General features: G+C 37.1%; 8 protein-coding genes and 2 long non-coding RNA genes across 12 annotated transcripts; 8 read left to right on the forward strand and 2 right to left on the reverse strand.

Moving 5' to 3' along the window:
• Positions 1-124: 124 nt before the first annotated feature.
• LOC110863338 lies at positions 125-7,300 on the forward strand. 2 transcript variants are annotated; one of them, XM_022112620.2, is made up of 22 exons: positions 162-645; positions 736-932; positions 1,024-1,433; positions 1,505-1,745; positions 1,828-2,061; positions 2,143-2,404; positions 2,495-2,696; positions 2,795-3,076; positions 3,182-3,355; positions 3,444-3,588; positions 3,663-3,926; positions 4,031-4,178; positions 4,276-4,564; positions 4,701-4,929; positions 5,014-5,205; positions 5,307-5,617; positions 5,709-5,838; positions 5,967-6,055; positions 6,143-6,226; positions 6,327-6,501; positions 6,617-6,752; positions 6,826-7,300. In XM_022112620.2, exons 1-22 carry the CDS (start codon positions 546-548, stop codon positions 7,044-7,046), a joined length of 4,515 nt encoding a protein of 1,504 aa, XP_021968312.1. In that variant the 5' UTR covers positions 162-545; the 3' UTR covers positions 7,047-7,300. The 2 variants fall into 2 exon arrangements, with proteins under 2 accessions (XP_035702297.1, XP_021968312.1); XM_035846404.1 differs by lacking the exons at positions 6,143-6,226; positions 6,327-6,501; positions 6,617-6,752; positions 6,826-7,300 and having other exon boundaries at positions 125-645; positions 5,709-5,858.
• A 329-nt stretch (positions 7,301-7,629) lies between these two features.
• Positions 7,630-8,300, forward strand: LOC118433911. The gene is made up of 2 exons (XR_004833665.1): positions 7,630-7,832; positions 7,904-8,300. It is a non-coding gene; the product is annotated as an uncharacterized LOC118433911 (long non-coding RNA).
• Positions 8,301-8,703: 403 nt separating this feature from the next.
• LOC110842322 (keratin-associated protein 16-1) lies at positions 8,704-9,458 on the forward strand. The gene is made up of 2 exons (XM_022088035.2): positions 8,704-8,890; positions 8,990-9,458. The coding sequence occupies exons 1-2, from the start codon at positions 8,807-8,809 to the stop codon at positions 9,269-9,271; spliced, it is 366 nt and encodes a 121-aa protein (XP_021943727.1). The 5' UTR covers positions 8,704-8,806; the 3' UTR covers positions 9,272-9,458.
• A 3,053-nt stretch (positions 9,459-12,511) lies between these two features.
• LOC110859965 (glycine-rich cell wall structural protein) lies at positions 12,512-13,538 on the forward strand. Of its 2 annotated transcripts, none has more exons than XM_022109009.2 (3): positions 12,512-12,974; positions 13,116-13,163; positions 13,251-13,538. In XM_022109009.2, the coding sequence occupies exons 1-3, from the start codon at positions 12,659-12,661 to the stop codon at positions 13,316-13,318; spliced, it is 432 nt and encodes a 143-aa protein (XP_021964701.1). In that variant the 5' UTR covers positions 12,512-12,658; the 3' UTR covers positions 13,319-13,538. The 2 variants fall into 2 exon arrangements, with proteins under 2 accessions (XP_021964701.1, XP_021964708.1); XM_022109016.2 differs by having other exon boundaries at positions 12,520-12,917.
• Positions 13,539-13,599: 61 nt separating this feature from the next.
• Positions 13,600-15,340, reverse strand: LOC118433913. The gene is made up of 2 exons (XR_004833667.1): positions 14,633-15,340; positions 13,600-14,518 (listed from the first exon to the last, which is right to left on the reverse strand). It is a non-coding gene; the product is annotated as an uncharacterized LOC118433913 (long non-coding RNA).
• An 82-nt stretch (positions 15,341-15,422) lies between these two features.
• LOC110856403 (L-selectin) lies at positions 15,423-16,842 on the forward strand. Its single transcript, XM_022104890.2, has 5 exons — positions 15,423-15,638; positions 15,728-15,906; positions 15,989-16,204; positions 16,295-16,337; positions 16,472-16,842. Exons 1-5 carry the CDS (start codon positions 15,572-15,574, stop codon positions 16,534-16,536), a joined length of 570 nt encoding a protein of 189 aa, XP_021960582.1. The 5' UTR covers positions 15,423-15,571; the 3' UTR covers positions 16,537-16,842.
• Positions 16,843-17,149: 307 nt separating this feature from the next.
• Positions 17,150-18,165, forward strand: LOC110858325 (coiled-coil domain-containing protein 86). The gene is made up of 3 exons (XM_022107058.2): positions 17,150-17,399; positions 17,612-17,813; positions 17,891-18,165. The coding sequence occupies exons 1-3, from the start codon at positions 17,290-17,292 to the stop codon at positions 18,023-18,025; spliced, it is 447 nt and encodes a 148-aa protein (XP_021962750.1). The 5' UTR covers positions 17,150-17,289; the 3' UTR covers positions 18,026-18,165.
• Positions 18,023-20,053, reverse strand: LOC110858317. Its single transcript, XM_022107047.2, has 2 exons — positions 19,395-20,053; positions 18,023-19,332 (listed from the first exon to the last, which is right to left on the reverse strand). The coding sequence occupies exons 1-2, from the start codon at positions 19,634-19,636 to the stop codon at positions 18,375-18,377; spliced, it is 1,200 nt and encodes a 399-aa protein (XP_021962739.1). The 5' UTR covers positions 19,637-20,053; the 3' UTR covers positions 18,023-18,374.
• Positions 20,054-21,258: 1,205 nt separating this feature from the next.
• LOC110851601 (sodium/nucleoside cotransporter 2) lies at positions 21,259-24,167 on the forward strand. The gene is made up of 10 exons (XM_022099457.2): positions 21,259-22,200; positions 22,314-22,357; positions 22,427-22,511; positions 22,579-22,677; positions 22,762-22,824; positions 22,901-23,026; positions 23,113-23,243; positions 23,321-23,489; positions 23,581-23,727; positions 23,799-24,167. The coding sequence occupies exons 1-10, from the start codon at positions 21,406-21,408 to the stop codon at positions 24,105-24,107; spliced, it is 1,968 nt and encodes a 655-aa protein (XP_021955149.1). The 5' UTR covers positions 21,259-21,405; the 3' UTR covers positions 24,108-24,167.
• A 130-nt stretch (positions 24,168-24,297) lies between these two features.
• Positions 24,298-26,393, forward strand: LOC110851611. The gene is made up of 6 exons (XM_022099467.2): positions 24,298-24,643; positions 24,719-24,856; positions 24,958-25,125; positions 25,201-25,442; positions 25,538-25,943; positions 26,038-26,393. The coding sequence occupies exons 1-6, from the start codon at positions 24,553-24,555 to the stop codon at positions 26,295-26,297; spliced, it is 1,305 nt and encodes a 434-aa protein (XP_021955159.1). The 5' UTR covers positions 24,298-24,552; the 3' UTR covers positions 26,298-26,393.
• Positions 26,394-26,657: the final 264 nt, after the last annotated feature.

Genomic DNA, 26,657 nt, shown 5'->3' on the forward strand with positions numbered 1-26,657 from the left:
GAAAAATAGCTCATACGTATTACCATATCATATAATTATTGGTTCACTGCAAGTGAATGAATAAATAATTAAACTTAAATTTAAGATGAGAAGAGTTTCGAATCATTTTCAGAATTTATTTCAAAATAAGCAAAAGTTATGTAAAATTACACTTGACAATACCTTATAAAGTGTAATATTTAGGTTGCTTCAATCAAATTAAAGTCATTTTACGAGTCATATTTATGGACGACCCCTGAATCCAACAACCATGTGAGAATTAAAGCAAGAGTTTCATTTTGCCCTCATGCACACCGCCAAGTTTTCGAATTTTACTCTCAATGTGAACCACGAAATTTACGCAAACAAACAAACAGAACGGCGGATTAAGTTTACGTCAATTTGTACTATAATTTGTAATTTATTAAACATTTTGATTTTGAAATGCTTACATAAGTTTTGTCATAGTTAGCATAGCTGTCGTCTTTATCAGTCGCTGGTTAGTATTGCCCGTAGTGTAACAAATAAATTATACAGAATTAATTTGAAGCTATTTTAATATAAATATGGAAGTCGAATTTGAACCGACGGAGGATTGCTGCATGTTGTATGAAGCTGCAGTAGAAGAAATAGCTCTGGAAGGTTTGGATGGCATTACTTTTCAAGGTAAGTAATTAATAAAGAATTGAAATTCTTATCTGTTATGTAAAAGATTTTAATTTATTATATTATATATTGTATTATTTGGTTTGATAGGTTTGTGTGAGCGATTATCAGTCAGAGTGCACAATCCGCTGTGCAAAGCTGAAGCTAATCAAGTGCTAGAAACTCTTTGGAGCTGTCTTCTATCTGACGTCCGGCTTCGGTTTTATCTACTTGCACATAGAAGACCAATCCTACAAATCTGGGATCGGAACCAACATCTTGATCCAAAGGGAAATGTGGAAGAACCGGTATTTCGAGATTGACCTTCGTCGAGTTATTGATTTGAAAATTACATAATTAATTGTAAACGATTGTTTTTGGTTATGGTCAAACATTTAGGCTGATGCACCTGAAGAAATTTACACATATAAATGCATAGAAGTGAAGGATTCGAACGCAAGGATAGCTAAACGTAGAGCGCAGCAGCAGTCAAAAATTTGGAGGAATCAAAATCTCAGTAAGGATGAAGTGGATCGAATTTCCATTGGGCGACAACACAATGCGGAAGTTAAGCTGGAAGGCATACGATTCTCAAATTTATCATCGCCAGTATGCACATCTGAGAAAACAAAGGATGAGAAACTAAAAATTAAATCTAGTCGTCCCAATGACACACGAGGTCGTGGTGGTTGTACTGGAAGCGTTAGTACAATTGCCACCAGGGGTTCTTGTCCCGAATTTGATACTAGGAAGGACATTACAGACATTTTGAGACAAAAACAAGTTTCATATGTGAATGCGTTAAATATGTATGTCATAATTACAAACTAACGCACAATTTAATTGATGGAACTTGATGGTTTTTGTGCGATTTTTTTAGGATGGGCAATCGTTTGGTAATTGTCGCTAGTCAATTTTTGCGAGAATCGTTACTTTTCCAAACTTCGAACCAAATTGACATTAATGGCCTGCAGTACTGCGTTGTGGAACGAGTAGGTAGAGCAAGATATTTTGGGGAACAGGCTAGAGGAAAAACGAGTCTTACTGTGCTAGGTGTGGATGCAAAAACTTTGTTTTACATGAGAACGGTATTGCTAGCTGATGGAATCATTTCTAAGCAAGTAAGGTTTAGTATTAATCATGCATCATCTGTTTATATTAATATTTGATATATTTTTTTACATTATATTTATATATATATAGCCTCTTATAATGCGATTTGGGAATTCTAAAACTGCAACCCTCATATCCGTGTTTCACCTGCCTCATTTTTTCTGTCGACAAGAACATCCTGAAGCTGTGAAAATCAGAAAAATATTTGCATATGTTTGTAATGCACCCAACAATTATGTGGACTATTTCAAGTTGCAAGGAATCTTTGGAAAATATTTGATGCGTACTTTGGTGGATGAATATAAAGACTTTATAAAAGTGGATGTTAGTCGTGTTATGCCAACTTTTGCTTTTTTGCATACTACTTAATTTTTTTAACATCTTATTTTACTGTCTTGTTTGTAGGAAGTACTCTTTAGTGTACTGTATCCAGAAGATTTGGAGAATGAAAAGAAACTTTCAAAGAAAGACAAGCTAGCTAAGCGAAAAATTCGTATCATAACTCTGCGAAATCCAGACTTTGGGTTACGAGACTTGATTCAGAAACAATTGCGCAAGCATGAAGCACAAGATGAGGACGGTCCAGATGGGATAGGATCAGGAGAACAGCAAGGTGTTGGTGAGAGCGAGGATCCTACCTTTGATTGGTCCTTTTGTTACGCTCCAGGTATTCCATATATATGTGTAAAACTTGAGAGAAGGTAATATAAAAAGGCAAAACCAGTTTAATGCTATATATTTTAATCTTTCGCTTCAGAGCATGACCTAGCTCATGAGTCAGAACTATTGCAAATTGTTCGTCTCCTAATTCAACGAGGGCAATTAGGAATTAAGCAGCAAGAATTATCAGAGGAAATGTCCATGACATCCTTGGACGCCCGATCTGCCTTTCGTTACATCCTCAGATGGAAAATAGCAAATTCACACTTGGAAGACATTGGGAAAACAAAAGCAAACTGGTAAAAGGACTATAGATTCAGATTCAGACAAAGTTTGTCATTCCTTGGGTACAATTTAATTTGTTTTATTTTATTTTCCTTTTTTGTTTTTTTTTTAGTTTGACGTACTTCAAGTGCGGCGTAGTTAAACAAGAAAAAAAGCAAGTTGAGAGCAGTATAGACATAGAGGACGATAATATGTCTGATGCCGTATTAGGATTAAAAGAGGAACTAATTTTGCCTGATGTGGAATCTACTCAAATGCAAACGTCGTCGGTTCAGTCGGTTGGGCACGACGTATCTGCTGACCCTGCTGCAATTAACAAGAATCCGTTTGTATGGAAGTCTAGGAAGACTTTACCTCAACCAATGCTGTCGCCCAAACGAAATGATCAAGAAGGGTAAGTTTCATATTGAACAAATAATATTAATATTATCCTATAATATGTAACTAAACTGACTACTAATATTAAATTTGCTTATGATTATGTTTATTGTGCAAGCAGCCTGTCTACGATTGATCCCTTGGGCACTTCGACGAAAAAAGATTCAAAACAGAGGAAGAATAAACGAACTGCCGCAGATATTGATCTTCCACCTCCAATAATTAGAACAAAGCGTGTACGGGATAACTGTGTAGATTTCGTGGACGTTCAGGCCTCCAACTACCGAGATCGACTGTATGTTGACGTTTATATTTATAAACATGATAGGTTTTCATAATTATATTTGTATTCCGTGTTGTTAGCATTCTATATTTTTTCTTAGACGAGCTGATTGGAGTCCAGAAGAGGATCGTGCACTTCTCTTTGTGTTCATTGCCAGCGTTCTATTTATTCCAAGATATAATTTGGAGAAGGTGTCTGTTTACAATGCTATACAGATCAGAGATATTTTACATCGACGACTGCCTGTAAGTTTGTTGCAAATTGAATTAAGAAGGTTGTATAATTTGTCACAAAGTAATGTTTTGTATTATTTATAAAGGAAACCAAGGCCAAAACGTCTTCCATTGTCCGCCGTAGAATTCATACCATGTTTAAATCGGTCATGTTATTCTCAAAATACAGAACCATGTTGGACAAAGCTCTACGAGACGAGAAGCTTTATGCAACCTTAATCGAACCACATCTGCCTCCCCCGAGCATTACAATTTTCCATAAAGTTTGTAATTCTGCTTTAGAGTCTGTGATCGATTATATTACAAACATGTTTGACCCCAAAAAATCAGAGGAATACGAATCAAGTAAAGTATGTGAGATATATCTCGTTTAAATAAGCCCACATGCTTACAATTGATTATTAAAATGTTGGGCTTATCGAGACTTGTATCCTGCATATTTTCTTGTGTGTAGATACCCGACGTAGACATACAAACAGATTTAGAGACACTTTTGGATTCACGTGAACTTCGAAGAATGGAAATGATTTGGATTGACGTGTGGTCAAATGTTTTTCACTTATTCTATAAAAGTAAAAAAACGTTGACACCAATTGTCCCAAGTAAGTCATTTTAAATCTGCACGTAGCCAACAAATCTTTTATAGACTGAGTATTTTTAAGAAAATATTAAGGGTCGTCTTTTGTTTTACAACTCTAGTGCAACCATTCGAAGTAATGCAGCTACAGACTGAAGGTCTGGTTATTGAAGAACAAGGACCATCTTGGCTTCTTCCCTACGTTCCATCATCACCAACAGATTCAGACGAACCAGACGAGCCTTGCACCTACACCGAAGACCAGCTCGAGTTTGCCTTTGACGTGGCTAATACTCTTGTTTCTACGGCGGATAAAGTAATAAATGAAGAAGCTCCGTCATCTAGTTCTGACGATGATGAAGCAGACGATGCAGCTCAGTCTTTTCCCGCAAAGAACAATGGAGTAATAAAGTTAGTGTCGATAATCGTCTCTATATATGTACAAAAAATGTCTTCGTAATTTTAATTCAATGTAGTATGCTTGTTTCCTATTGGGATTATATATGTACATACACTAACAAAAAACATGGTTTCTGACAATTCACAGCCTAAAGAAGAAAGGACAAGGTGGTTATGTATCTGACCTTTGTAGTGGAGATAGGAATCCCTCCTCATCAACCGAAGTGTTTGCCTGGACATGTCGTACAATATTCATGTCTGTGTTGCTGGGAGGTGGTGGTAGCCCAGAATCTCTTCGAGGTTTCATGTCCCCTATATCGGACACTTCCTTGGGTCGCTTAGCTAATTCTCTACGTGCCCGAGGCGTTTTCACAATGGTACCCAATTAAATATTTACATTTTAAAAATATGATAAAAATAGTTAAATCTAAATGATAAATGGAGAAAAAATAATTTGTTAGGTTAAAAGAAGCCGTAAATTGATATTGACTAGTAGTATGAAGAGAAAGTTGACAAACTACTTGCATCCGAATGCATTTCGCACTGCGAACTTATTGATGACATCTCTACATCAGAATTCACATACTTCCTGCTCAACGGCTCATGTTAGAAATATTGGGACTGCTTATCTCCTTGCAGAAATTGGGCCCTTGGTACATACATTTCTTCTTATAATATACATAATTTATTCATTTGTAACAAATAATTCGCATTATTAGTCAGTAATTCAACTTTATTATTATCGTTGTTCTAGGTCAACATTAATTACATCATGCCAAGTAGCATAATCACAGTGAGGGAAGAATGGCGTGAGGATTATGAATCAATTCTTTCTTCCCAACAAGTTGCGGCTGCTGAAGGAAGCGAAGAAATTGCTCTGCGCCTCCTACGGTTCCGTCTCAATGCAGATACTTCAAAGTCCAGATTAGTGGAAAAAGATTTCTTTGATATCAACCTTCCACATATTGAGGTCAATTCGAAACCCCAAGTGTCTTTCGATGCACTTGTTTATGGAGAAGGAGCTCTCGGAACGGAAAAGCTTGTTTTGGAACGTATCCTACTTCAGTGCGTAGAAGTTATTTTGATATTTTTAATTTCTGGCCTTGTTTAGATGTTTTGTGTGTGATTTTGTATTTACTTGTCCTAATTTTTATAGCACGATTCCATACGATGCTCAACGTGGTGTGATTGGTGCCCAGGATCCGATAGTACTTGGAAGTTATGAGGGATTGTATAAGCTTATTGACATTACCGAAGATGTTGGCATTTCCGTCGTTTTTCTCCTTGTAAGACTCGACACTTGACGGCACGTTGATCAAATGCATTCATATCTATGTGCTAGTTTAGTTACTATAGTTTCTATACCTTCGCCTGTGTACATAATTTGACTATAATATTAATTGTGAATCAACAGAAACATTTCAAACGGACGGAGCTCAGACTCGGACTCGATTATTTGATGGAGAATCAATACATATACTGCGTTGGAGTTCGGAACAGAAAGTACACATATACAACAATAAATATATTTAGTTATATTGTTGCTAAGAACTTGCTGACTATGATGTATGTGCAATTATTATTTCACAGATTTGTGACGTCTCGTCATATGGAAAAGTGGTCGTTACTTATTGATGGAGATGACACTGCAGATGTCGTTTCGTATCCCAAGAGGTTGCCTATAAATCTTATTTTATTTATTTGACACAATTAATATAAAAATATGTAACTGAAATACATTGCCTGCTAATCAAACCCACCACTCTACTTTCAGAATTGTAAGCCGCACTTGGATTGATTCATGTGGGGAAATTAACTGGAAACTTGTGGACCGCGTCATGGTTGGATTGCTTGGTCACTTGCATCGGCATTCTCAACTTTTTATCCAGCAACTTACTCAATCAATGACACCACTTCTTTCTCCAGTTGAAGTTCTTATATGCATTTTTGTAAGCCTATTTTTTTATTTAAATCACTGAAAACAAAAACCCAATGTTTGTAGAGTTGAAAATTGTATGTTTATAATTTACGTTTATGTAAATTTGTTGCCTTGTCAATTTCTAGGCTCTTAAAGAACTGCAAATTGTTGATGTGTTCAAATTTCGTGATATAAAACCTGGACAACGATTCAACTTTTTTTCAAAATGGGACAAGATTGAAGAAGAGTATGATGATGATGATTTAGAAGCTCCAATAAAAGGTTTGTTGCCATGTTTGACTGATCATTTTATATGATACGTAATTAGATTTTGGTAAAATTTATTGATTTGCAGACTATTCGGTTGACCTATTTTTTGACTTGGAACAACTCTGGATAGAACTGATGCCATTTGATGTGTCAAAATATGCCAGAGTTCAATCCATAATCCTTCCTGAGACCGACGACCCAGACGATGATGATGATTGCAGTAGCTTTGACCCGGAAGATGTTGAACTTATAATTGGTCATCAGGAGTATAGAGAAGAAGACGAGGACGAAGAACTCCTAACATGATATATTTATGACAGATAATGTGACAAATAGATAATATTGCTATTGTTAGGATAGTTGCATCGATCTAATCAAATTGACGACTGTCACGACTGACTATGTTTACCATGGTACATGCTCATTTTATGAATATGTTTATGCAAAACCTTTTTTTGTAAAACTTTTAAAGTTGATGCTCTATTTATTTAATGTAACAATTAAAGTTAGTCACGAATAAAGAGTACGTTTTTTGGGGGATTTCCAACAAAATAAAATTGGATCACATGTACAATGCCCTTTCCTTATGCTCTCACAAATAAGGTGCGAAACTGGGTAAAGTTATGATTCATAATGTATTTAAAGTCGCGTGGCGTTGGCAGTTGGCTCCATAAGAAATCCCCGTTGTTAACATTGCAAAGTATTTATCCAACTGCCAACGCCACGCAATTTTAGAATACGTATGGACTTGCACAGCTCATATATTGAATGCGTCATCTTTTCTCGAATTCAATATTTTTGGCCTTTATACTTGACAGTTCTAGATCCGGTTGTTTCCAATATAAAGTCACGCTCATAACTTCAATGATGTGCAGTTACAATTATTACGTTCCGGCCAAACAGTTCATAAATGTAATGGTATGTACATCACAAATACTTGGCTGTTTCGCAATTATACAGATTAATTATCTTGCAACGTATACTGCATTAAATAAAGGGAGCAGAAATTTTAATATGAAGCTCTCATGGAAGGTCTTCTGGTTTTGGTTTCCAATATTTATATTACAAGTTTCTACCTGTATTGTAAAACCGGTAAGTAAAATCCACATGCCTTATTTTTTTAACACTGTCCGCAAGAGTCTGAATAATTTGTTGTTTGCAAGGGTAAGTGGATATCGTTACCGAATGGTCAACAAGCTAATAATCAGCTCCAGCCAGCCCCACCACCCGTTCCAGTTCCTCCTCCAGTTCCACTAATTTGTCCCACAAACGCCTGTTGTCCAGCCCAATGTGGAGGACTGGACACGTGCGTTAATCGTCGATGTATCCTCACAGGGACTGCAGCAGTTTTGTGCACCGAAGCAACAATAGCAGTAACTCCTGCTTGTATTGCACTCGGGTGCAATGCTGCATCCTGTGGCCCGACCGCTTGCGGCGCAAACCTAAATCGTGTTTGTCTTCCAACATTGTGAGAAAATCGGAATCTCAGACATTTGCTAATTTCGGATGTAACGATATTCACTATTAATAAAATTATCAACATCAGATCATACATATAAATATGTGACTACTAACTTTGAAAGTTAGTATAGAAAAATTCAAGCATCATTGTAAGTGAAATGTTATGCAGAAAATCTTTGCAATTGAAATATGAGTGTCATTAATGCACTCGACATTCATTATTAGTATCGTTCTATAATATCGATCATATTATTAGAGCAAGGTCCATCACGATTTTACATAAACACTCGAATTTTGCTTTCGAATAAAGCAAAACGATTTTCCACTTGAAACATCCATCGGCAGCATTATGCATTTGTCACTTGTTACTCTAGTGCGAAACAACTCTAGTGTATTCAGGAATTTCATTCTTGTATAATTCACAATTACCTGGACTCTCGACTCCATATTTTTAGGGTATAAAAATCCTTGATGAGATTAATCCTTCGGAATATTAGTGTTTTTGACATTGGTCTTGAAACTGATCGTCAAAGAGCAATCGCCAATCTGAAGCAAACTTGTTTCGCATAATAAAACTTGAACAAAGCTCTAAATAAATATACAACATGAAGGCATCATTGCAAAGGTGTTTATTTCTCCTCTCAATTGGTTTACTAATTCTAAGTGTGGCAGGGTGCATTGTAAAACCGGTAATTAATTTTCATCTTGAACTCTTACATGCATATTTAGTGGGAAAAGTCATTCTGAATTTGTGTAAATAATCTTTGCTTGTGTATTTTGAAATTGAGGGGACGTGGATCGCCCTCCCAAATATTCCCGTCGTCCCACAACCGCCAGTCCCAGTGGGGGCCCGCGTCTGTCCCACGAACGCCTGCTGTCCAGGCGTGTGCACTGCTCCCGACACGTGCGTCAATCGTCGCTGTGTGCCCTCCAATGGTCCTGCCCCCCTCTGCACCGGAGCCGCCTTCCCTCTCACACCCGCCTGCGTTGCCCTGGGCTGCCTGGCGACCTCGTGTGGGGCCACCATTTGCCCTGCCACCCTTCCCCAACTCTGCCCACCCACGCTCTGAAGGTCACCAGTCACGCAGGCTCCCCACATAATCCAAGAGTCCAACTACACAAGTGACCTCTCAGACCAAATAGTTATTTTGTATCCTTATTATGATCACTTAATGCAGCGTTGGGTTACATGATAAGTGAAGCGAGCTTAGCAAAAGCGTCGTTGACAGAATAAAATTGTAATGCATTTAATGACAATTTTTGAGACTTGGCCGATTACATCACAATTCAATTATTAGTTACATTCATGTAAATTGAAAACTATATATGCTCATGAGACTATGTAACGCATTGCATATTTAGGAGGGAGGGGGAGGGGTAAAATGCGTTACTCTCCACAAGGGGGTGAGTTTACGCCAAAAACTTGGAGCAAACTTACTTTCTTGGCAAAAAAATAAATATGTACAAGTTGATTTCAAAAATATTATGACATGTATGTATTGAAAAAAAAATCAGCGAATTTTTTAAAATGATTTAAACCTTAAATAAATCACCACACACACAAGATTAGCGAAATCTGCTGTCTTAATACATACAATTGCATTGTCAGCTCTGGGAAAATGAAAAATAATACCTTGCTTATTCGACAATTTGCTCTCTCAAGTTGACGCAATTTACAATGCATTCGAGTTCATTCACATCTACTGACTTTAAGTACGCATTATGCATACCTCGTGTATTATTGTGATTTGATTCGCCTGATTTGCGTAATTAGCACATATTGGTATTAGTTAATTTGAATCACCTTTTGGTTTCGTTGTAAATGTTTGTTATTCATGAAGAAGGGATACTGCATATGCATAATAATACAAATAAGTGTGTATGTCATTGTAATAGCAAATCCGTATGTAAAACATAACTAAATAAATGGTCTCTGGCATGAGTTCACGGTTCCACAAAGACGTGAACACGGTTCCACAGAGTGGTTCAAAAATTTGATTGCCAGAGGCCGCACCTACCTTTTAAGCAGTTAAAAAGATTGAAAATTCAAGTACTTTATTATACACATTTATGTATAATGCTAGTGCTAGTAGCCTAACAACCTGCGGATTTGACATAAATAGATATGTTATGTGTACGTACCAATGTCTACTCTAATGAATAAAAACGACATACAAATACAACTTGTCAAACAATGCTGATACATAGTTCACCATTGGCAAAATATTTTGTGTCCCCGTGACCTCGACTACTACGTTATGAAAAAAATATTTTAAACTTTCAGCTTGACTCATGATGTTTTTTTAATACACATTTATATTTTGGAATAATTGATAATGCATTTCACCACATCCTCCTAGTTCAAAAAAAGGTCATTTTACGATTATTTAGGCCCTGTAAATCTTACTAGAACTTCTTTCAAGTTTTCATACTCATATTTGAAATGTTAAAAAGTTTACTGCTCTTTGAGATATTTCCCCTTGCATTTGCATTACAGATCTGTGTGCAGATATTTTAAATTGTTGTAGGCAACAACTTGTGGCACCGGAGATGCCTTCTTCTTCATCAAACTATCGAACACTGTGTGAGTGAATATGTACTTATCATGTAAGATAACCTTTATAACCGATGAGGTATAAAGCTAGGTTAAGTTTGATGCCTAAAATTAATTGTAACAGTATGTTATGATTGCAATACTGTCATAAAATTACGTTCTGCTCGATATTTTCCAAATTGGTATAGATTCCAAGAATTAACGACCCTGTTCCGGATTTAACCCGCAAATTAATAATGGCAAAAATATCACGGCTACTCTCAGAACTTGAAACAACTAAATTTATTCCTGGAATGATTTACAGTCTTCGGGGTAAATTTTAACTGTATGAAAAAGTGTTGTGCAAGCTTTCGGTCACGACTGACTGGAAGGATAACAGAATATCGCATAAAACCGGTTCTGGTTATGATAATTACCTATAACGAAGGACTATGCAGTTGTTTGTGATCAAAATTACAAATTTTTAATACACACGAATCAGATCTCGTGGGTTGTTAAAATACTTGAAATGAGTTGGCTTTTTTTAAGAAAATATGAGCAAAAAGTTAGCTCATCAACACAAATTGTAGTCGTCAATCTATTATGGTCGCTCTAACGCTTCAGAGTAAAAATACAAAGTTCGCTGGAAGTTGCATGTCCATTTTTTTACCACGTCATCTTTTCCTTGCATGACGTTTGGCTTGTGGGTATTAAACACTCTAAAGACAAAGGGAACGCCCAGTGATTTATACCCAGTCTTTAATGAGTTCGTTCTGCGAAAAAAAGTACACATGCTTCGTCTTTATATGTAATTATTAATGACATCATTATCATCAAGTCTATTTTGCAGGGGTAAATTTTTACAAGGATTTTCGAGAAACATTAATTACCTGGTTGATAGTAATATGCATATACATATTTTAGGTTAAAATTTTTAATAAAAACACCCGAAAGTATTACTCTTCTTCCGTCATCATTTCCTTACATGACATACATACGTAAGTACATATAATGACACGCATACTGCCGGATAATTTATCTACCTAATGAGTTTGACACGATTTGACACAATTTCAGGAAGTAGTAGCAAAGTGGACAGTATGTACATATTCACAGGTACTAACTATAAGCACAAGTGGACCTTCAACTGGAGTGTATACATACTTATGTAATATATACATATATATTATAATTATCCGGCCTGACCTCAATGGACGGCGCATGGATGCTCAGACAGGTGGAAATCTTCTCCAGAACAAACAGAAAATTGAGATGCCAAGAACTATTAGGCAAAGTGAGATTTCACACGATAGCAGGAGAGAAGAGAGCATAAACGTATGTACTTATGTACATTTGTATCAAAAGAATTCACAGAATCGCACACTTCTATTCACAAAGCTCATTAATTTGGTCACTTAAAAAGAGTGGTAAACACGGCAGGTTTCTTGGGTACGCAGGAAATACAACGCAAGAAGATTATACAATCATGCAACACGTCACCATCGTCAACCTGTTGTTCTTCTCAGGTGTATGTAATCACATAAATGGCGTCACAGCCCCAAAAATACGCAGCCATCAAGTTATGCACATTTTTATAATGTTGAACTTGAACTTGACTCAAACTCGAGATTTGCAGTCCAAACCATATGCAAAATATTCATACATAACTACGTTAAAGTAACTAGTTTCCCTTGAATTTAGTTTAACCACCTCCAAACTGCGAAGGAAATTCCACCTAAACCAACCACTTTTTTTATCCTGCTTTCCTCCTGGACTATAAAGACTTTTGTCGCCCATTTGTTCCAGTCACAACCGATTCTCCATCGGACAACGCTCTACCAAATCAATACCTTACAAAACCCTCTTCTTGGGCGACACAAGTTCCTTTTGAAATACTCACTCTGTTAGACCTACTCCATACAAAATGAGTCGTAAACTGTTCCTGGTGACTCTTTGCCTCCTCGTCGTCATCGTTCTTGCGGAATCATACCCACAATACTACGGGGGTGGAGGATACGGGGGCGGTCGAGGGCACGGGCGAAGGCACCACGGGGGGAGGTACGGTGGGGGCGGTGGGTACGGTGGGTACGGCGGAAACGGCTATTACCCCGGAGGAGGAGGGTACGGCGGATACCCAGGCGGCGGATATGGTGGTTATCCAGGGGGTGGGTATCAAGGCGGAGGTGGGTTATTATCTGCCCTAGCTAATGGCATTTCTGCCGCTGGCTCGTTTAGCTTAGGTATTTTTATGCCCCTCAAGGCGATTTTTGAACTCTCGAATCTGTCAACTCCTTGCTAACACTTAAGTTCCCTCTCTAACATATAGATCAATATCTCCAGTCATGCGTTTGACGAGTATTAATTTTTATTTCTAATTCCAGGCGGTTCTTCATCCGCATCAGCCGCGGCGTCTGCAGCAAGCGGTGGAGGTAATTTGCATTTAAATTTTAATGCTTACTTGTAATTATGCATTTCATTTTCCTATCAAAAAGCTTACAATCTGTTTCATGAAACAGGTGGTTCAAGTGCGGCAGCCGCTGCGGCCGCGGCTTCATCTTCGAACGGAGGTGGATTTTACGGATGATCTCTTTTAACACAATGAACACAAATATAAGCACAAATATGTTTAGTGAAATAACGATATTAAGTTAATTCTGTGATTTTGCTACATAGGTTAAAAAATGCACGTAAATTGCATAGTTCATTACTAAGAATTTATTTACAATTTTCACAATGCAATGCCATACCATAATTACCAAGATCGACACACAATAAAAATTATTAAAGTATAAAAACTAAGTATATTTAAAAAATTTGTTATAATATTTCATAATACTTCTAATAATGCATCAATTGCTTCGTTGGTCATAACAGTTTCAAGGATGTGCAATGACCATAACCACAATTTGTTGTTCCAGATCGGATATTTTGTTTGTGTTCCTCAATTACGTATGTATGTATCTATATACATGTTTCATTATACAAGTCTATACGGTTATTACAGTATAAAACACATTTTACATTTCAGGATAAAATGTTATATATTTATTAAATTAATGCAGTTAAAATTATAAACAGAACGCAATTTATTTTATTTTTCACTGTCATGTGAGTTTCAGTTTTCATATCCCTCTTCAATTAATTATGCATATTGTCCATCTAAATGATATCCTGAACAGGGGATCATAAGGCCAGGATTGCATGCAAATAAATTAAAGGATTGAATTATTATAAATATGTACATAGGTGCATGGCATTTACATATGTGACTTTATGATCTCAGCCATCCATTGTTTCGTTGGCGTGAAAATTTTTCAAATTTTAATTCCTTAATTCCATTCACTTAGTTTTTCCTGGAAAATATCAACTCAACAGAAAAAATATTCTGTGCATGTGCATGATGCATCTTTCTAATAAGTATGTAAGTAAAGCGTAGAGAAATTCAGGATAAAGCATACATGTCGTCTGTACATATTTATTTACATAGCTGGTTTATACATACATGCATACGTTTTAGGTTAGGCTTACGATGGAATCCGAGAAATTGCATATTTATATCTCAAGTTATTATTGCGACAAAATGAATTAAACATGTTGAGGTCTTACTTAATGTGAGGACTGAGAAGCTCCAATTTGAGTACTTTCCTAGGGACTTTTCATTATCGATGTAACATTTCACGACATATGACTACATTATTTCGAAAGAGATTGTCTGCATCGTTCTCGTTGCATAATATGCAAAAGAGATAAATTTCCACAAAATGCATATGGGCTGTCGCTATTCCTATAAATTGGCGTAATTTTTGTTTATTTGTACGATAAAAAAGCAAATTTAGTGCAAAGACACACTTTACACTTGGCATGTGCATCAACGCAACCATTTAATGTATTTACTTACTTGTAGCGTAGCTAGGCCTTTCCAAAGTTGACAGTTCAGTAACCCAAAAATATAGTTATTACAGTTGATGTCAAAATCTACATCTTTTATATCTTGCGTATCTTGTACTCCAAGTATTGTATAGCTTGTTGGATGGTCATTGTCGCCAATTATCAATATTCCAATTACATAATTATTTCTAGTAATTTGCAGATACAACCAGTTATTTCCAGACTACCTGAATATGTTCATGCTATTTTTATAAATACGTTCTGCACTATCAAAAGCCAGACTTATACCAAATCTTGGTTGCAAAAAAGCACTATTGTTAAACAAAACGGAAGTCAAAGTCAATAAAGGTTTACTTTCCTCATGGAGTGCTGCATGCATGTGGTCCTTGTTTTAAATAGTAGGCATTAGTATTATGTATTTGCTACGTAAATACGCACATGCTCAAGTGCACTTGTTAGAAGGGCAACATAGTAAATTGACTTTTTCCATTTACAACAAAAGCCTCCATGTATAGAGAGATATGCACTTATGCTAGCTTACCTCGCATCAATATGTATTGGGCTTATCTGTAATATATTGTACATCTGCTTCCGTCTTCAAGTCAGCAGTGTAAACACTTTTCTGCTAAATCCCAGAAATGTGTTGCAATAATTTCAAAGAATTCCAATGCTCATATCACAAGCAAGGTGAAGAGAAAAATGGGACATCAATTTAAGTTTTGCAAGTAAGCCAAGGATAGGCCACCCAATAATAATACTAATAATGAGTGGTCCTTGCGCGTTGCATTAAATAAAGAAAACTCGTTGGGACTATGGGACTCGTCGTCATTTCATCATCTCCCAATCATCCCTTCACACCACCATCAGCGTCAGAACAATCGTAGCACCTCACTTGCTCAACCACGACCACTGGCGGCGACGACGACGGTGAGAAATCTTAAGACAAATCATGAAGGGGCTTCTTCTGTGTCTACTACTTGGAAACATCTCCACCCTTGTGCTCAGTCAGTGTCGAGGTATATACGATATCTAAATTGGTCGCTTTTATATTTTGTTTTCAAAACTGAAATATTTGTACTTAACCTTTTTGACCGGAAATTTGCAGGGGGAAACACCGTGCGATGGCGAGACCCGAGAGGAGTGACCCACAACTATTTGTTTTCCTGGGAAAATGCAGCCACGCGAGGTCAAGAGCTGGAGTGGGGGTCTGCTCAAGCCACTTGTCGACAGTACTGCATGAATCTCGTCAGTATCGAAACTCCAGGGGAAAATAATTTCATCAAGGTTTGTATACATTTTTTAAATTGGACTTATTTATCGATACAAATAGATTAATATTCATGGTGTTTTTTGGACGTGTCTCTAGCAACGTATTGCAAATGCAAGAGTTCGATACATTTGGACGAGTGGGAGGAAGTGTAACGGATGTAACTTATTCAACGGATGGTTTTGGTCAGGATCTGGAGTTAGAATTGGATCCGCCAATAATCGTGCCAATGGTGACTGGTCCCACACCGGTGGGGCTGGAATTCCTCAGCCCGACAACAGAGAAAATACTCCAGGTTTAGCCGGGTTCCGCAGGGTAATTAAATAGCACTACCTTACAGAAATATATTTAAAATACTAAAACTATTAGGGTGATGATGGTATTTATCATTTTTGCGTTCTTTAGGGAAACGAGGAATCCTGCCTCTCTATATTAAACAACTTTTACGGTTAGTTTTCGAGTAATTCTAATTTTTGAAGCCAAGTATTTACATAGAGCAGCGACATGTCCGTTGTTGTTCTATTATTGCCCCACTACAGTTTATAAGGTAATTAATAGTGAAATTGAAATATTATTGATTAGGTGATGGATTGAAATGGCATGACGTTGCGTGCTACCACGTGAAGCCCTTTGTGTGTGAAGGTTAGACGCCTAAAAGAGTGCCGTCGTCGTCTTGGGAGTAAACAATGGCTGCGGGGAGAGAATGGCAGAAAAACCACGACCTAAAGCACAATACTGCTCTTTTTATTGTTATCATCTCACTATATTTAGATATACGTACGTCTAATTGAAGGCCAGCTTGAATAGTTTTTCACTAATTTGTGTTGACTCACATCTCTTCTCATGTAATTTTCTATGTGATTTTATCCTAGTACATAAGTATATATCCAGAATTTTGAAATTTATAAAAGTTTTCATATGAGAATAAAAATATTTATGTGTATGACCAAGAAGCAGGGCAGTTTTATTCACTAACATTGTTTACTAAATATAAACCTCGAAAAAATTCATTTTAGATTTCCACTAAATAAATTCGCATTTTGGGCTCGATCAACTGGTTAAAGCTCAAGTTACATTTTAAATGTTCTGGGATTTCATATAGTGCATTAATTATAAAAAAGAAATGTAGAATTAACAATTCAAAGATGCCAATAAAATTCCATGCACAACAGTAAAAAATTCATACTAAAAACGATGTAAAAAAGCGACAAAGGAAAAGCCTCACTATGGGAAAAGCAAAGTGTATCCCAGCGCAAATCTCAAACTTGCCATCATGCACGTGCTACATCGAATAACAAAATACTGTTTCTCTCTGTTTCTGTTTACAAACTTGTGGTCATTATAAATTACAACTTGTAATTAAGCAAACATTTAACGAGGTGTCCCTACTTTTCTAAAATATGGTAAAATCGAAAGGAAAAGGGACCGAAGCATCGACCAAAAAAGTAGAGGACCCGAATGTTCGAGGACCCCCAAAATCAGGTCGGTTTTGGAAATCTCAGAAAGAAAGGTAAGAAAAGTAAGCCATGATTTGTAAATTACACATGCTAATGTGGATGGATAATACCAATTCACTTTCATTAGGGCGAACTTTCAGCAAACATTGCTGAAAATGTGTACAATCTCTGAAATTGTCATTGTCACTAACCATCTAGTCAACTTAATAGTGTATAATACGAGTAATTTATTATTGACATTACTTTTGTTTGTGTTTCATTATAGGACGACGACGATGGTGAAATCGCGGAAAAAGGTGGGGGCGGTGAAGTTGGAAGCGTTGCGGGCGGAGAAGGATCGCGTGAAGCAACTCTCGACCGCCATCAAGGATGCGCGCAAGACGGAAGCGCAGGAGAAAAGGCGTCGCGAGGAGGAGAACAAGAAGAAAAAGGAAGAAAATGCAAAAAAGTCCGAAATCGTTCAAGTGGTAAGGTCACATACCGCTACATATACACGAATTAAGTTGTTGGTACAGTAGTGGTTAATTTTTTGATGGGTCCACAGATTAAGAACACTGCAAAACTTAAGAGGATGAAGAAGAAGGCACTCCGCAAAGTGGAGAAGAGGGACACCACCGTTGTCGTGAAGAATAAAAAAGCTCCTGCGGTAGTTTCTTCGACAGAGATGGACACTTTATAGAATTGAATAGCTTTGTTTATTATACAATTTTATTGACGGTTTAGAGTTTTTGACAGATGACTTAAATTATTTAATGCAATTGTCTATAATATATACCTAAGAAATTTCAAGATTATAGTTTTAATATGATTTGAAAGAGATTGTCGATGTATATCGTTCTGATTTTACTACAGCATTCAATTGATCTTACGATTATCATCACTATGTACATATACTAATTGGTAACTTTTACTTAAGGATAAGTAGGGTTCGATTTTTAATGTATTTAACTTTTCTTTGTGACAACTGAAGCACTTGGTGGTGAATAAGATGGTTGATACGTAGGGATGCAACTCGGTTGATAACCGAGCTAATAACTCGGTTGATAGCTTGGCTGGTAACTCGGTTGATAAGCTGGAGAAGAATAGGTTGGTTGGTAATCTGGAGGAGAATAGCTTGGTTCATATGATGGAGAATAGCTTGGTTGATAAGCTGGCGGTTCATATGCTGGTGGAGAATACCTCGGTTGATGATAACTAGAAGAATAGGTTGGTTGATAAGCTGGTGGAGAATATGGTGGATGATAACTGGGCGATTCGTAACTTGGAGAATAGTGACTTGCTCTTGGCGAAGGATCACTTTTGTATGCATTGTAGCCACCACTGTAACCATAACCACCCCCGTTAGAAGTTTGTGAATAATAGGTATTATCATAGTCATCATCTCCATAACCTTCCCCCTCGGGAACATAGATTGTGCTATTCTGTGGACAACTGCTCTCTGTATTATAATACATATAGGAGTAAGGAATCAGTTTAACGGATCCAAACCGAGCTCCCATTTCGCCATCCACCACTTTCTCCTCATACACGCTGGCCGTGAATGCTGCGCCTTTTCTTGGGATCGAATTTCCATGTTGGTCATTTCCCATTACGATGCACATCTTTTCTCCAGTATAGCGATCAAATTCGAAAAACTGGAAAACGGGGATAAATGCGGAATAGTTATCAGGATGTTGATACCTGGGTCCCGTTATCACATACGAGTCCATATATCCTCGCAAGTTACGGTCCTCCATATTCTGCCCATCGATGACAGATTCTATTCCAGAGTAATATGGACCAGTGTAAGTACGAAGGGAAATATCTTCGAGATTTTTAGGACCAACTCGGCGCAAAGATCCCATAGTCGAAAGTGCTATTGCTTCGGATTGGCTTAAAGTAATGCAAGTTTCGTAATCGGTTGAGCTTCCAAATCCGAAACCGGTTGGAAATTCGGCACCATAGCTGCCAGTCAAAGTATACAAACTTCCTGGGAAAAGTCGCCACCTAGAAAAAAAGTCATTATGTGGGTTTTATGGCAAATTAGTGATGGAATTGATTTAACTTACAATCCGTTCGTACATATCTGGTGAGTGTTGGCCATAACTCGTTGAAAGTCGTTTGATAGATGAGGCTCGCTCTGGTAAAACTCCATGACAACAGTCGTCTCGCCATTGTTGGTGACCGTGGTATCAACATCATACATTTTGAAATATGCCCAGTTTACGCAGGATGCAGGGTTCGCGAAAAAATAAGCTATTCTGAAAATTAGACTCCATAACGAAATCTTTATACAATTTTGGGTTTGCATTTTTGCGAAATGAAATTGTTTAGCTATACGGAAAATAAAGACTCGTTGCCTTTATATAAATGCATACGAATGTAATGAACGTGCTCTTTGCAATAATTAGATTTATAGCAATAAATTTAAATCCAGAATTTTGCTGAATAAAGTGTAATGATTTCATGGGCTAAAATTTCAGCTCTTATTTTTTTGTAACTCGAAATTAGAGTACTTTTAATGACCCACCGTATTCAAAAATATTCAACCCAGCATTAATTTACTGTATCAGGAATCACTAATTTCTAGTAGGAGTGTACCCTTAATTGTGTATTTTGTCATCTAGCGGTGATAATATTTATTTAAATACGTATACACTTAATAGAAAGATTAAAATTAAAATATCGTGATAAATATGGATGTTTACTAACGAGATAATTTTTTAAGAGTAGCGTATTTAATTAACTTATTGAAGTCATAAGTTTTTGTTGCACAAATTTTCCCTCTAAATTGTATGATACATGATAATGCATATGCCGTTCTGTACGATTTACAATTCATCATTTTTATTTTCATGCTCCAGTTCAGTTCAACAGTTCATTTGTCGCATGATTCTAATAATTATGAGCTTGGAACCGAAAATGCATAATAAATATGCTAAATCTTTTAAACATAAAGGCCACCGACAAAGAGTTTGTAATTCTCTGAGCTTGTCACGTAATTATATTTACTTCTGCAAGTAGATACATAGCCTGATAATGAAATGCAAATAGCGATTCAACTTTGACACCTCAGTCCTTCAGTGATCTGCATTAAACCATAAATTATGTGTGTCATGGTAGCAATTTAAAATCTAGGGTTCTCTTCACACGTATTTCAGCAATTCGGAATCAGGTATGGATACATACCTGGCTGCCTCATTAATTACTTAGTTATCTTCCAAACATTCAAAACTTGTAAGACAAAAAAAAGTGACAAATACATTTATTATTGGCAATTCAAATATATCTGGACAAATCAATTACGCTGAGGAATTTAAAGTGCTTAATTATTCTAACTCGATTAGAGATTGCTATTTTACATGCTTCATTGTTTGTTCTCATTTTTCAACGAAATGTTTACGTTTTACATATTTACATTGTAAGGCTGCATACGTGCAATCATCATTGTATCATCCTGCGCCATGTGCATAAAATACCAAGGATAAGTGCACACTACACTATACATAAGTACATAAAATACTAAGCGCACTTGCATGATGCATCTATAAACCAGGAAAAATTAAAAATTTCAATTTGGACAATTAAATAAAGTCGATAAGGAATTTCATGTTCGTCGTATTGAATACATATCACATTGCCTGATAATGGAATTTGCAGTTGAAGTTTAATATATTTATCTATAGATTATGCAAAGATAAAAATCGCCCAATCAAAATACTTGCCAAAAAACATGAATGATCGAGATTCCCTAGTTAGTATTTCTACGAATTTGGTTACACGCAAATCCCCGTCAATCTAGATTTGGACTTTACGCTTGATTGGTTGCAAAAGCCACCTAATTATCGCTGCAACGCATCATCAATCAAACATGCAATTCTTCACAAAACTTTATACGTGAACAGGCATTTATTTATATGTTGACACAGAGTTGATAACAATCTGACCCACGCGGCTTTACTATGAACTTGGCCTACTTAATTCACATTTCGAACTCTGATTCCTAGGTGGACGGTTCCTCTTTGAAACAATTCTCGCTTTGTAAATACTTTTTACCATCACACTTCGTATTCCAACGGCATGGAATCTGAAAACACTGGCGGTGGAACGTTGGGATCTGCTAACTCGCTCATCCCAGCAAATCAAGACGCTGCCCAAACCATCCCCAACACATCGGACAGTCGTCGGAATAGTCGCAAAAGTATAGGACTTAAAAACACCAAGTCCCATGACTCCCCTGACGATGACGCCACTTCAATTCTTGACGATTTCGAATCTTCTATGGAAGACCTGGACAATGAGCCAACAAATCCTGTAACAAAATTCTTGGAATTGCTACATTCACTCGTTGGAAATTCTGCTGCACAAAATCCTTGGCTGAAAGTGGTCGTTATCGTCGGATTATTCCTACTCTACAATGCTTACATAATAACCGCTGTTGCATATCATATTAGGAACGACACAAACATTGAATGGTGTGAAGGTCTCGGTTTTCTCATTGTTTGCACAGGCCTGGTTTACTTTGGCTTATTTTATTACAACTTTGCCAAACCCTACGTCAAGCGCGTCGTTATATCCTTGAATACTATAATACAGCCCTTAATTGCACTCTGGTTCGTGCAACTTGGTCTTAGCCTCTTGGTCCTTGTGGCACTCATCATATTCGTCGTTCTGGACACGAGAGACAATCGGAAGCGCCTTATCTCTAGCCTTGGACTGGTAGTGCTCGTCCTTTTGGGGGTCATCATTTCCAAACACCCTGGAAGAATACGCTGGCGTCATGTAATTTGGGGGATGACTCTTCAGTTCCTGTTTGGTCTCTTAATCTTGAGATGGTCAACGGGAAGAGATATTTTGCAATGTATTAGCGATAAGGTATCCAACAATTGTAGCGTGAAAATAAATATCTATGCAGCAAAATTATTAAATACAAGAAAAATTATAGCCTAATTTCTGAATTATTTACTTTAAATGCTTTATCATTTAAGGTCACCACATTCCTGAACTTTGCAAATTCTGGCTCCTCTTTCGTGTAATTATGAACCTTAACAATTATTCTTTTAAAAATGTTTGTAAATGAATACTTATTTCATTTGAATAGTTACGGTTATTTGGCTACTGGATTCAATACAACGCTAATGTCTGGAGATGAGTTTGTCGTCCTACCAGGTGTATTTGTGTTTCAGGTAAATCGAGACAAAATACAACAAAATCACTGTATTATAAGAAATACTAAATGTCTTAAAAATACAGTCCCTTTCAGCAATATATTTTCTAAGTTTCTTTATTGGAATACTTTACCACTTCGGAACCATGTCTTGGATTGTGGCAAAGATGGGCTGGGTTCTTGAGGTTATTTGGCCTGCTAATAAATATTTAAGCCCACAATTTCTTGCAATTGACTATTTTTGAAATAACGAACGCGTGAACTATTAGGTCACAGTTGGAACCACAGCAGCCGAATCTATGAATGCAGCTGCCAATATTTTCTTGGGGCAGGTATGCAATTATCTACCGAATAATGCACTTTGTAAATTCTTCCTTGTGGGTAAAATACAATGTACCATGTTACCAGTCTGAAGCTCCATTAACGGTAAAACCCTACATTGGAAAAATGACCAATTCCGAACTAAACGCTATAATGACGGGAGGGTTCGCAACTATTGCGGGCACGGTTCTTGGAGCTTACATCAGCTTTGGAGTATGCAAATTAAACATAACATTAAGTTGCGAAATTGGAGTTACACCATTACGTTGTTAAATAATACAAGTCGTGACTCATGACAGGTGGACCCATTTCACTTGCTCTCAGCATCCGTAATGTCTGCGCCTGCCGCCTTGGCGTATGCGAAAATTTTATACCCTGAAACAAAGAAATCAATGACAAATTCTGCAGAAATCTATTCACTTCGTCCAAAGTGAGTGGATGCAAGTTGAAAAGTCTTGTGTACGTACGCACCTCGAAGTCATAGTCCTACAATTCGTTTTTTTGTAGGAAAATGGGGAATGCCCTTGACGCTGGGACTCATGGAGCGTCGCAAGGAGTTTTCCTGGTTTTAAATATTGTTGCGAGTCTTATAGCAATTACATCGTTTGTCACCATGCTCGATGTCATTATTAATTGGTTTGGAGTTCTTGTGGGGATTGAGGAATTGACATTTCAAGTAAAGCTTTGTAAATCTGAGTTTGTCAGAATCTTTGTTATTCAGTATTTTATTTATTTGGTAAGTAACGACATTACAAATATTCATTTAGTGGCTCGTGGCCAAAATATTCACTCCACTCGCTTGGGTAATTGGGATTGACAATGAAGAAATTGAAGATGTGGCTCTTCTTCTTGGAGTTAAAACTGTGGTGAACGAATTTGTCGCCTACGGCCAACTAACTCAGCTGTGCTTATCGGTAACTACACATAATAGCGTTGAGCAAGCAATATAAATGTGTCAATACATACACTTTTCTCTTTTTCCAAGCCACGAAGCGTTACTATTAGCACTTATTCGTTATGCTGTTTCGCAAACTTTTCCTCAATCGGGATCACGCTTGGAGGAATCTCAGCAATGTGCCCTGAGCGAAGGAATGACCTGACAAAGGTCGTGTTCACCTCGTTTATTGGGGGCAACGCTGCCGCCCTGCTCACCGCATGTGTGGCTGGATCCTTATCTACAGATATCGGATACGCCGAGTGGTATCCAACTAGAAACTGCTCCGGTCTCATAGAAAGTGGGGTAGCCTCCACTCGAGCTTTCAGTGCATCAATATTTCAAACTACATTTAATTAAACTGAAGTGCACAAATTCTATCAAATTATTGATAAATAATTATTAAACGTGAAACTTATAGTTTGTCTTTGTGTCATTGTCAAGGCCACTTATTCCATTTCAACATGACAGTCAGTAACGCACGACTCTTGCTTTTTTAAAATTTGAGTAAAGTGACAATTTGTATACATAAATAGGTACCTTTGAATATCAAGAAGTACATATGCATGTCAAATATTTGCACTATAAAATTTGCACAAGAAAGTAAATGAAATGTTGTTACTTTTCTCAGGTAAATGTCATATGTACGTCACGACGCATCCTTGAATCTTATTATTACACAACTTGACACTTGTCTAGAAAGATTAAGTTCAAGTTTGGATTTTCAAGGGAAGTGTCACTACTATCCCGATTAGAATTTCCACCGAATCGCCGTCTTTTAAAATACGTTTATCGAGCCGCGGTCATGATTTTTGTTGTCTTGTTGTTATTTTCTTTTCAGACCACTTCATCCTTGCATATAGCTGGTCGATCAAATGCAACTATAAACAATTCAGGTGTATAAACATATGTATTCCGCGTACGATCTTAAGGGTACAAGTAATACTTTGGGGAATTATTTTAAATTACAGTCGCGGAAGTTTCAAATGAGTTATTCAACTTGGACTTGAAAAAACAATTTGCAAAACCACATTCAAATTACAAAATGAAGTGTAAGGTCAAGCTCCCAGTTGCTACATTCTGGACAGTTGATGGCCTGGTTCCGGACGGTAAAAATCAGTCAAACTAAAAATATCTATACTTTACCACATGATTATGTGTGTACTGTTTCACACCACTTTCTTCCCCATTTTTGCAATGGTATGAACAGGATCAAAATTTCAAATACTTTCCGACTCAAATCTCGTCATTCGTAACGTTTCAAACGAAGACTTTGATCGGGAATATTTGTGCCACGCCTTAATACCAGGGAAAACAATGGTCGAGTCTATGCAAATACTTCTTCAACCCTTTATTTCAATGGCCAACACCAATCGAGGCAATTTGCATCAAGTCTTTCTGTAAATTCATGAAAATTTCGCTTTCAACTAATTAATATTAATATCTCTTGTAGAAGGGAAATCTTTAAGTGATCCCAGCCGTCCTTCTGAGAATATTGCTCCCTCCAGACAGGCACATTCGTATTCCACCACCAAAGAAGTCCACGCCCTCGTGGGGGCTGAGTGCACTCTCTCCTGCAACGCCCAAGCGAGGCCATACCCTAAATTTACGTGGGTGCACAACAATGGAACAATTATTCAGAACCAGAGCGGTTTTACAATCGCCACAAATCACGAGGACGTGTCAAACTTGACGGTTGGTTGCATTCTCTCAAATTTCAGTGATCTGATTGTGTTCTTAATTTTTCGTATTTTTTTTTTACTTCTCTTTCTTTCCTTCCCCTAACATAGATTTTACTTCGGGACTCGACGTTCTATGGGGAATACATTTGCGAAGCTTGGAACACATTGGGAAAGTCTGAGACTGTTTTCCTCCTCAAAATGCCCGAAAAACCTAACGATATTCCATTCTTGTATCCAAAGGTCATCGGAAGTAAAGTAATCACGCTCGGTGTCTCCTTCGAAAATATGAAAGTGAATAACTACACCAAGATTTATGTTCAATTTCGAAAAATTTTGGACGTTGTCTGGAATGGAACCAGTAAAGACGGGAAAGCCGAAACTGTCGAGCTTGTCAATTTAGAAGAAAATACAACATATGTAATTCGTGCCGCTGTTCGGAACGAATATGTCCTTGGAGACTACTCGGACCCAATCCACGTGACGACAGACAAAGGTGTCCGTAATTCAGATGATGGTAAATATTTTTTATGAACGATTGAAATATGGCAATTATGATGCTGAAATTGTATAAATTTTGCAATTTTACAAATAAAATTATTTCATTTTAGCTTCTTCCTCCTCGCCAAACAATATTCATCCAAGTTCACGACGACTGTTTCATTCTGATGATTCAATCGCAAGCAACGATAATTCGACCATGTCATTTTCCAACAACTCATCCGATGATGGGTTTGGGTTCACTAGCAAAGTAGTCGACACCAAGACACTCAGTACTAAATTTGTCTCAAAAGTTGGCGACAAATTTATCATTACGACAAACACGTCGACTGTCGAAGAAATTTGGAGCGGAATTGAAAATTATAAATAGAATTGAATCATGCAATTCAGTATTTTTCTTTGTTACTTCATACATATAAGTACTTTAAATTTATGATAAAAATAAATGTATGCACAATCAACTCTACGTACATCACATACAACAAATTTTAATCATTCGACTAAAGGAAAACAGGTATCACAACTATCACAAGTTCATACCAAGCAGGTAAATATTCAAGCTGCATTAAATATGCAAATGTCAAAAAAGTTTTCGTCACATGACAATTGCTCACATGATTCTACAACTTGTTTTTGGGCAATAGTTAGCAATAGTAACTACGCCTCTTTACATTTCAGTCGTATCTTTAAAGGCTACCTCCAGTTCGGCCAGACCTCAGCCATAAGAATT

Source organism: Folsomia candida, unplaced genomic scaffold (assembly GCF_002217175.1).
Source record: "Folsomia candida strain VU population unplaced genomic scaffold, ASM221717v1 Fcan01_Sc001, whole genome shotgun sequence".
NCBI lineage: Eukaryota > Metazoa > Arthropoda > Collembola > Entomobryomorpha > Isotomidae > Folsomia > Folsomia candida.

Excerpts from the sequence above, each read along its gene's own strand:
- LOC110863338 (XM_022112620.2), top strand. The coding sequence starts at position 546 with ATGGAAGTCGAATTTGAACCGACGGAGGATTGCTGCATGTTGTATGAA. Across the intron at positions 4,179-4,275 it reads GTTGACACCAATTGTCCCAA|TGCAACCATTCGAAGTAATG; the intron begins GTAAGTCATTTT and ends TTACAACTCTAG. Across the intron at positions 6,753-6,825 it reads TTTAGAAGCTCCAATAAAAG|ACTATTCGGTTGACCTATTT; the intron begins GTTTGTTGCCAT and ends ATTGATTTGCAG.
- LOC110858325 (XM_022107058.2), top strand. The coding sequence starts at position 17,290 with ATGGTAAAATCGAAAGGAAAAGGGACCGAAGCATCGACCAAAAAAGTA. Across the intron at positions 17,400-17,611 it reads TGGAAATCTCAGAAAGAAAG|GACGACGACGATGGTGAAAT; the intron begins GTAAGAAAAGTA and ends GTTTCATTATAG. Across the intron at positions 17,814-17,890 it reads AGTCCGAAATCGTTCAAGTG|ATTAAGAACACTGCAAAACT; the intron begins GTAAGGTCACAT and ends ATGGGTCCACAG.
- LOC110856403 (XM_022104890.2), top strand. The coding sequence starts at position 15,572 with ATGAAGGGGCTTCTTCTGTGTCTACTACTTGGAAACATCTCCACCCTT. Across the intron at positions 15,639-15,727 it reads TGTGCTCAGTCAGTGTCGAG|GGGGAAACACCGTGCGATGG; the intron begins GTATATACGATA and ends GGAAATTTGCAG. Across the intron at positions 15,907-15,988 it reads GGGAAAATAATTTCATCAAG|CAACGTATTGCAAATGCAAG; the intron begins GTTTGTATACAT and ends ACGTGTCTCTAG.
- LOC110851601 (XM_022099457.2), top strand. The coding sequence starts at position 21,406 with ATGGAATCTGAAAACACTGGCGGTGGAACGTTGGGATCTGCTAACTCG. Across the intron at positions 22,678-22,761 it reads AGATGGGCTGGGTTCTTGAG|GTCACAGTTGGAACCACAGC; the intron begins GTTATTTGGCCT and ends GTGAACTATTAG. Across the intron at positions 23,728-23,798 it reads TAACTCAGCTGTGCTTATCG|CCACGAAGCGTTACTATTAG; the intron begins GTAACTACACAT and ends TCTTTTTCCAAG.
- LOC110842322 (XM_022088035.2), top strand. The coding sequence starts at position 8,807 with ATGAAGGCATCATTGCAAAGGTGTTTATTTCTCCTCTCAATTGGTTTA. Across the intron at positions 8,891-8,989 it reads CAGGGTGCATTGTAAAACCG|GGGACGTGGATCGCCCTCCC; the intron begins GTAATTAATTTT and ends TTTGAAATTGAG.
- LOC110858317 (XM_022107047.2), bottom strand. The coding sequence starts at position 19,636 with ATGCAAACCCAAAATTGTATAAAGATTTCGTTATGGAGTCTAATTTTC. Across the intron at positions 19,333-19,394 it reads CAGATATGTACGAACGGATT|GTGGCGACTTTTCCCAGGAA; the intron begins GTAAGTTAAATC and ends CTTTTTTTCTAG.
- LOC110859965 (XM_022109009.2), top strand. The coding sequence starts at position 12,659 with ATGAGTCGTAAACTGTTCCTGGTGACTCTTTGCCTCCTCGTCGTCATC. Across the intron at positions 12,975-13,115 it reads CGCTGGCTCGTTTAGCTTAG|GCGGTTCTTCATCCGCATCA; the intron begins GTATTTTTATGC and ends TTCTAATTCCAG. Across the intron at positions 13,164-13,250 it reads GTCTGCAGCAAGCGGTGGAG|GTGGTTCAAGTGCGGCAGCC; the intron begins GTAATTTGCATT and ends TTCATGAAACAG.
- LOC110851611 (XM_022099467.2), top strand. The coding sequence starts at position 24,553 with ATGATTTTTGTTGTCTTGTTGTTATTTTCTTTTCAGACCACTTCATCC. Across the intron at positions 25,126-25,200 it reads AATGGCCAACACCAATCGAG|AAGGGAAATCTTTAAGTGAT; the intron begins GCAATTTGCATC and ends TATCTCTTGTAG. Across the intron at positions 25,944-26,037 it reads TGTCCGTAATTCAGATGATG|CTTCTTCCTCCTCGCCAAAC; the intron begins GTAAATATTTTT and ends ATTTCATTTTAG.